Source organism: Epinephelus moara, chromosome 5 (assembly GCF_006386435.1).
Source record: "Epinephelus moara isolate mb chromosome 5, YSFRI_EMoa_1.0, whole genome shotgun sequence".
In the NCBI taxonomy this organism is placed as follows: domain Eukaryota; kingdom Metazoa; phylum Chordata; class Actinopteri; order Perciformes; family Serranidae; genus Epinephelus; species Epinephelus moara.
The window spans coordinates 958974-967938 of NC_065510.1; the positions used below are offsets into that span (position 1 = coordinate 958974).

At 40.3% G+C, this 8965-nt stretch overlaps 1 protein-coding gene across 1 annotated transcript in view; it reads right to left on the reverse strand.

Annotated features, from left to right (window-relative positions):
* Positions 1 to 783: 783 nt before the first annotated feature.
* LOC126390465 (hemicentin-2-like) overlaps positions 784 to 8965 on the reverse strand; it is a 93045-nt gene continuing 84863 nt past the window's right edge. The window contains exons 23-31 of the mRNA XM_050044784.1: positions 7640 to 7704; positions 5829 to 5899; positions 5142 to 5498; positions 4687 to 4914; positions 3827 to 4084; positions 1857 to 2117; positions 1643 to 1733; positions 1476 to 1538; positions 784 to 1389 (exon numbers count right to left, since the gene is read on the reverse strand). Of these exons, the coding sequence (XP_049900741.1) occupies positions 1517 to 1538; positions 1643 to 1733; positions 1857 to 2117; positions 3827 to 4084; positions 4687 to 4914; positions 5142 to 5498; positions 5829 to 5899; positions 7640 to 7704 (1353 nt within the window). The 3' untranslated portion in view covers positions 784 to 1389; positions 1476 to 1516. The remainder of the gene's footprint in view (positions 1390 to 1475; positions 1539 to 1642; positions 1734 to 1856; positions 2118 to 3826; positions 4085 to 4686; positions 4915 to 5141; positions 5499 to 5828; positions 5900 to 7639; positions 7705 to 8965) is intronic.

The following is an 8965-nucleotide window of genomic DNA, read 5'->3' on the forward strand; positions in this document are numbered from 1 at the left end:
AATAAATATAAAAAGGACAGAGGTTTGATTCTGAGCTGAGGATGAATTCTCGCTGTGTAATATTTGAATGTAAAGACAAAAACCGATGTCCAAAGAAATGATTGATGTGCATAAATTCAGTAACTTAAGACAGTCCTGAGTAACAAACTAATATGCAGCAGGATTTAGACTGTGACAGACGGTAAATCTCCGCGGATAACTCAGATAACGGATAACTCAGAGTTTCCCTCATCTCAGGGTTAATTTACTGAGTTTTCACATAACCCGCTTTCTGGAATAGCCCTCTGGCTGGTGGAGAGAATCTTACACTGGTGCACATCTCAGGTGTAACTCAGGATAGCAAATAAGACTTTTACTGCACTGAAGCATCAGATTAGCATCCAGTTAAATATCTGCAGGGTAAAAAGTGGAGAGGATAATTTGCTAAAGCGAAGAAATGGGATCCTGAAGCTTGTTATTAGTCTGTTTTTGTAGTTGTAGTACCGAATATTCACCAGCAGAGGTCGATAATATTCATATTTAATTTGATATAACACCTCATTCTTCATTAAGTCTGTTGTCTGTTCTTTAGTTGAACTGGTGAGCCCCGTGGTAGGTGCATGGTTGGATTGAGAGTGCCTAATTCATGGTGGGAAAATAAAGGAGAAGTTCACAAATTTTAACTTTCTCTACATCACAGCTGGCTGTCATACTCACAGCATCTCCGTGTTTTAGGTTGTGCAAGTTTTATACATGGACAAAAAAGTCAGAGCAAACACACTGATTAAACCTTTATTTGCACACATCAACAAAAACTTCACTCTGAATAATAAACACAGAAAGAGAAACAAAAACTGTCCGCACACCGTCGCCCTCTGCAGCACTGAGAGGGAACTGACACGATGTTCAATCTGCAGAGTTGATGTGGAAGCTGGATGTTTGTTTCAGCCAGCTCCTGCAAACTTTGAATATGTTACAACTAGCAAAATGTGATAAAGCTGAGGATGTTTTTCAGTGTGTTCAAACATACACTGTGAAATATTTTGCTTCCAGTGACATTTCTGTTTTGAACAGACTGACAGGACAGGTGTGAGGTGGTGGCTATATATTTTCACAAGCAGTTTATTAAAACGTAAAATACCATTTTGAAATCCTTGATATATGTATTGTACCTGCACAGGTACAATTAAAGCTTTCATTGAACTCAAATCTTCTGCTACCTGCGGCTGCAACTAAAACCTGAAAACCCATAAATGGACGAAGTTGTTTTGAGTTCATTATGTTTTCCATGCAGCAGCATCAAACCTGGCGGATCCTTCGCACCAGGTTCTCCTTTGCGTCTTCCATCTGTGCTGCAGTGATGGTGCTCAAGGCTGAGGAGTTGATTGTACAAGGATCAAACTCTGACTGCTGGAGAGAGAAGACAAGATGAGAGTCAAAGGGAAGAGTCATAAGTGCAATTTGGAAACAATTCGATTTTAAAATCTCTCTCTCACCTCCAGAGTCTCACTGGGTTCATTCAGCTCAGTGGTGGAGCTCAGAGTTTCTTCTTCGTGAATCTAATCCAAAACCAAATAAATACATAAAGTTAATTGAAAACTCCAACTATCAAAGTGAATATTCAAAGCAGAACATCAGTGATGATTCATTTTTATTTGTTCACCTCACACAGCAAAGAAGAGCAAGAAGCAGTAGAATCAACATGACAAACACCAGAGTCAACGTGATGATCGTTTTGGTATTTGTTGATTTATCTAGAAACAGAGATAGACTGTCATGAGATATACAGTGCTGCACCTCACTAGAAGGGTTTGATTCATGAATTGGGTGATGCTGTCTGTTAACCAGCCACTAATTAGTGTTTCAGAGAAACTAACCTGCCACAGCAATCAGATTAAAGGTGGAGTTATGACGTCCTCTTGTGTTCTTGGCTTCACAGTAATAATTCCCACTGTGTTCAGCTGTGATGTTAGTGATGGTGAAGATCTGTCCTGATGCTTTTGGTGAGTCTTCATTCTCCTTGTACCAGGTATAGTTAGCTGCTGGGTTAGCATCACTGCTACAGGTCAGAGTCACTGAACTGCCCTCCACTATCTCAGCAGAGGGACTCACTGACACAGAGGGAAGCTTTGGAGCATCTGGAGGAGATGTGTTAACAGAGATTATTCTTGGTTAAATGTGAGTTACTACAGAAAAACATGTCTCGTTTAAATAGGAAACTGTCAGTAACTGTGTGTAGCTGCATTTTAGACTTTTTATGTGGTCTGAAAAATGGATGTGTGACAGTTTAAATAAAAAAAAAATGTCTGGAGCTGCCCAACGGATCACAGTGAATGTGAAGCAAGTAGAGCTGAACCAAGTAATTATGATCATTAAGTCCAGTGTCTAAGAGTTAGAGGGATTTTGTGGTACCTTGCTGAAGATTGCAAATTGCAACCAGCAGAAACATCTCCAGGTTACGATTCCTGCAGTGGTCATTGTTCAGGAGGTTCTTACCAGAAGCCAAATCATCGACAGAGGTCTCTTTCTCTCCAAAACAAATGGACCCGGTGATTTAAACGAGTAAAACACTGAATAAAGTACTTTCACCTTTCACCAAAAATCAGTGTTTCTCCAATGCTGTTTGGCATGTCGCAGGCAGGCTGCTTACCTAGCACCTGCCAATGTGTGCTCACCTATTTTCTCCGGTAACTAGGGGTGTTTTCACATATAGTCCTTTTTAAATGAACCAGAGGAAAACCTTAGCATTTCTGTGCGTTGTGAACAGTTACCGTTTGATGTTTTACTCGTTCCATATCTGGAGGAGTGCAGTTGTTTCACCGTCAGACCAAAGTACTCCTCGTCCACTGATTGTGCTGTCGTTACCTGTGGCCATGGTTCCGTTGTGTTTATTATGCGTCCCACTGAAATAGCCTGTGATCTGTCTACAGCAAGCCTGGAGGGCTACAATACAATAGCAAAAGGCAAAGTGGACCCAGAGCCTTTTGTGTTCACAAGGCACAGGTTAAGTGAATCGCACCGCAGACTTGAAGAGAACCGAGGTGGTCTGAGTTCGGTTCACTTCAGAGGGGTCTGAGTTCTCTTGGAGCGTTCGCATTTGCGCACAAAATACTGAGTTACCGCTCTGAGTCCTCTTGGAAGGCTGAAAAGGACCAAATGTGAAAACACCCTTAGTTTTGTTTTTACTTTGAGGTGCCCCTGCAGTGCCGTTATGAAGCCCCTTGCTTTCAGACCTTAGCGTTTCTGTGTGCTGGAGACTGTTGCAGTTTAATGTAATCTACACTCCACATCTGGAGACGTGCAGTATCTTCCGTGGACCAAACTACTCCTCGTCCTGCATCCTTGCAAGTGTTGCAGGCCAACATAATTTCATATGTTTTTTTAAATACAATGGCAAAGAGCAAAGCCAACCTGGAGCCCCCGGGTGTTCACAAGGCACAGGTTAAGTGAACCGCACAGTTGACTTGAAGCAGCTAAACTCAAACCACCTCCTGAGGTGGTCTGAGTTCAGTGCACCTCAGACGATGGCCAATGAAAAAACATGAATGGTCCTATCTAGAGCCAGTGTTTGGTTTGTCCATCCTAGGCTACAGTAGAAACATGGCAGTGCAACATGGCGATCTCCATAGACGAGGACTTGCTCCCTATGTAAATATGAACGGCTCATTTTAATTTAACAAACTTTGGAACAATTCTTATTTTAAGGTGATTATATACACACACACACACACACACACACACACACACACACACACAAAAAGCATACATATTATAGAATATCCCATTTCTGCCAATATATCCCCCGAATTTCTTCCACACAGGATGTTTAAATAAGCTGTTTACTCACATTTCACATTAATAATGATGTCATTGGACCTCCCCAGCTCGTTCTCTGCTGTGCAGTAATACCACCCAGAGTCAGAGGACTGGATGGAGCTGAAGACAAGTTGTGGTTCTTCACTGGGGGGTTTGAGGTTTACATTCTCCTTGTACCAGGTATATTTAGCTGCTGGGTTAGCATCACTGCGACAGGTCAGATTCACTGAACTGCCCTCCACTATCTCAGCAGAGGGACTCACTGACACAGAGGGAGGGTTTAGAGCATCTGGAGGAGAATTGAACATGCATTTGTTACAGATCAGATTCACCAAAATCACACAGTAACACAAACTGATCGGGGCGGTGGTCGACCAGCAGCACTTTTTGTGTCAATGGAGTCTGGTGGCTTTGACGAAAGCGTAGATGAGGAACTGACACAGTTAATAGCTTCTCCGTCTGAACTCTAGTTTTCCACGCCTCCTTGCCACTGCCAACCTATCACCTGTTGAAACATTCCCCGCTCCTGCCTGTCCACCATGCCCACCTCATCAAGTCGACTCAGGTCACCTGTTTCTGATTACAATATCTATACTCAAACTCTCACTGACTTGATTTGTTTGTGGTATTTGCATGAGGCATTAAACATTTTGATTCCTTAATTTTCACAGCTGCTGCGTCATCAACTGTTTGCAAATGTCACTGTCCAGTTTCATATTATTTTACTCTGCCTTTTTTCTACTCTAGCTCATCTACTGGTGATACTTCAGCTTTTGCTGTATCTACATTAATATTTACAGATCTCTGGTGAAGTTACATCTGAAATTGTAATTGTACTGTAATGTCAGTGTGTATCCATGTTTTAGTCCTGATAAGGTGGAGTAAACTTACACACTGAAGGAGAGGGCAACTGCTCATATCCTTGCAAAGCACAGGAGATGTTGTCTCCAAGATGAAACGAGTCTTTATAAGAAGCTGTCTGCACCTTCGTCAGTCTCACTCCACTCTTGAACCAGACGTAGGAAAGACGACCAGCTGGACTGCAGCTGCTGTAACACTTCAGCTCTGCCTCAGTAACAGACTGCCCGACTGTTATTCTGGTCACCTGCACCTGGAGAGCTGGATATGAGAACGAGAAACAATATTATGTAACTGGGTTTTAAAAACAAATACTGATAGAACAGACACGTCAACACCCATAGTGGTGGACAACTAGTATTTACAGAACAGCAATTACACAAACTGATCATTATCAACATGTTCATTGTCTTTAAATGTAGCCTTGGTGTATTTACATTGGTTTCACGTCAGAGATTCACAGTAGGTTTCAAACAAAAAAGCATTACCTGTAACAGACAACGTGACTCCAGGTAAGGCAGCAAATCTCCCATCTGTTTGATCTGTGATTAACATGAACTTGTACACAGCTGAGTCGCTCTCTCTCAGGTCTGTGACTGTCAGAGTGCAGTTTGTCTCTTCACAGTGATACTGCACACGACCTGCATACTCTGAGTCTGTTTTCAGATCCAAAGGTTCATTTCCATTCATTCGAGTAAACCAGAGTGTTTCCTTAACTGTAGCATTATGGACTTTTAGTTTGGATGGGTAACTGTAGCTGCAGGGTATTTCCACTGTTGATCCTTTTACAGCACAGATCTCAGTAGACCTGTAAGTCATTTCCCAGCCATCCTGACCCTGTATCACTGTAACACAGAGCACATCAGGGACCGCGAAGCGTTTGAGAAGATTCCCTGCTCTCTGCGGTTCATCATGCATCATGTATAATTATGCTGATGACAAAGTTTATAGCTTTGGTTTGCTCCGGTGGAACTCAGCTTTTAAAACAGAAATAAGCTTTGCATAAATACAGATAACATAGAAATAAACTTTTTTTAAAACAATCATTAAACACCAGTCTCACGTATAAGCTTGGACAACATTCACATTTGTTCTAAGAAGTAGCAGCAATTAACTATAATGATCAACCACAGCACATACGAAATATACACAGTGTAAGTATACAGTACGTGTACCTGACACAGAGAGAAGGAAGACAAGTCCAGCTGCTGCTGCTTTGAAACTCATGGCTGCTCCTCTCCTCTGTCTGCAGTGAAACACATCAGCAGGTAAATAACATACCTAAGAAATATTTTATTCCTATAAACAAACTGATCGATATTGATATTTATTTCAAACATGTAAAATAAAGACATGAACATACAAACAAGCAGACAGACAAAGAAAGTAATATTTACAAATAATAATAAGTATTTGGGGGGAAGTATGAAATCCCACCCCTTCTCCATAATTCATTGAGTGAAGTGAAACAAACAGCTTCCTTATACAGAATAAACATATACTTAAGACTTTTGTCTACCAAAAATATCCAATGTATAATATATAACAGTAAATACCAAATATATATCTTATATCTATATCTATAATATATTGTAATATAATATCAATCTTACAAAAAGGCTTAGGATATGATATATATATGAATATATACATATAATACCAACTGTATTTGCCTCACAAAAACATATAAATATTAATATTACATATATGTCTTCATCAATTTGTTCTGCTATATTTTTATATTTAAACAAGTGAGCATATGAATTATACAAAGTATGAATATACGTTATTCAGAGCAGACTGAAATATACATTATTCTGGTAGAACTCTATAATACATACATGTGTGTACACCCACATACCCATAAGGTGGGTGTTTCTGGCAAAAACTAAAATAAATAAATACAATTAAATAATAATAATAATAATAATAATAATAGACAAATAATAATAATAATAATAATAAATAAATAAATAAATAAAAAAGATAGTAATCTGATATTTGGAGAATAACATCATCATATAATAGGCTGCTTTACTTAAGTCTGCACTGTGACGTCTTCCCTCACCTACTCTCGGTTTTCCACCTGTGATGAAGAGCTGCCCTCGTACAGAAAACCCCAAATAGGGCAGACTATAGGACAGGTAGATAAAAAAAAAACAAAAAAAAAACAACCCACAATTTAATCCTCAATAAATGACGACTTTAGTTTTGTCCTCTAAATGTACCATTAGTATTTTACTTTCGATTTCTCTGAGAACAGATGGGCCTGTTTAGGATGTGTTTTAAATGTGGAAACACAATCAGAAATATTGCTGAATCACACACGAGCTATTCAATCCAAAATGTATCAATGAATTAAAATGAAATCAGGCTAATTCAAGTAAATGTCTTCCCCAAAGACCCAAAAGAGGAGGGGTGCTCTCAATGGTGTTATCTCAGAATACCTGAGGGCCTCACTGCATTATAGTGCATTATATTTTTATATTTTGAATTGTCACCTAGCGCCTGAATCTTGGATTATCCTTAATATCAATAGAAAATTTTCCACCATAAACCGGTGCATAATATTCACCAGAATGTTTGACGCCCTCTTGTTGGAACGAAATCACACACGTGAGTCAGCATATTAACATGACAACTACAGGACTTTAATGTTCTCCTGTTAAGGAGGTTGGCATGATAAATATTTTGCATAAGCTGCATGTTAGCTGCATGTTAGGATGCTTCACCATGGAAACATGAGTTTAAGAATAAAACATAAATACAGACTTTTATTAACTGCTACACCTGCTAATCCTTTATTGCTGATGTCTTGCTCTGTGAAGGAGTTAAGAAAATACAAGAGTTTGTAGCAAAGTGATAAAATGCTCACCAACACACCTCATACCAATAATTACAGACAGTTTTAAACGTATTAAAAACTCAGTTTCAGTTTCACACTTAACGTGTATTTTATATAAATTAAACATCAATAAAGATTCACCTGTGTGTAGAGCTGCTCACCCTGGAGCCCTGTTGGAGTTGGAGTTGAGATGATCTGCCTGGTTTCTATTGAATTTTACTCCACTGTACTGAAGTCCACCCATCGAATGGCCACATTAGATTAGAAGACTATTAGATTATTTTCTGTGTATTGCCAAGGCTTAATATCAGCATGTTTTTGATGTTGTAATACACAGTACTCACCAGCAGAGGGCGACAGAATCCATATTTTACTTTTTTCCCAGTCATTGAGCAAAGATAAAAACCAGACTCAAAATGACAGATACAACAAAATAAAAAATTAAAATAAAATACAGAAAAAGCAATGAAAATAGGGCTATCTCAAATTAACCTTTACATATCTAGTGAAAACGTCCGTTTGCCCACTTGGCTGACAATTGGGATCAATGACTCCCCAGAATTGGTCCAAATGAACTGGCCCGATTCTGGCTGCCAAAAATGACCTGGCCCAGCATTGGCCCAAACTCAGCCTGGTGGAAGAAATAAGTTGGGCAGCGTGTGGTTGCTTGACTTAGTTGAGAGACGGGATGATGGACGCTCCAGAATCGGGCCAAATAACATGGCCTGATTCTGGCCGCCTACACTGGCTTCACTAGGCTGTTATCAGAAATGACCCAGCATAAGCCCAAACTCAGCATACTGAAAGAAAAAAATAGGGCTGCGTACAGTTGCCCCACTTGGGTGAGACTCTGATAAATGATGCCCCAGAATTGGTCCAAATAAACTGGCCCAGTTCTGGCTGCTGACACTGTCGTCACTGGGTCTTTATCAGAAATGACCTCGCCCAGCACTGGTCCAAATTGAGCACGATGGAAGAATTAAGTTTGGCTGTGGCTGCCAACACTGACATCACTGGGGTGCTTCAGTGTGTGAAGCCACATTTCTGAAAACAACTTCTGCTTTTATGCCATCCCACTTTAAGTCAGCTGAAGATGAAAACCGAGGCAGGTAATGATGTCAAGCTCAGCTCACATCCCAGCAACATCAGCTGATCTCAAACAGCCCAATCAACTGATGGAAGGGAGTCAGCTGATAGATCACATGATTCCTTTCTGTGCAACCAATTGGTGAATCTCATTCAGGACACCCTGTTTAAACTGCTCTGGCCTGCCTACTGCTGCTGCTTCCTCTGCAAGCTGCTTTACAACCCGCCTCCACCCCAGCTCCTCCTTTTCATGCTGTGTCTGTTTGCCACTGATGTTTCTCTGTTCTGTTCCCAGGGGGTCTTTGCTGCTGCTCTCTCCGCCTTAAGCCAAGTTCACACCGATTTTCACCGTGATTTTGACGTTGCAGAGGATCTTGAGAG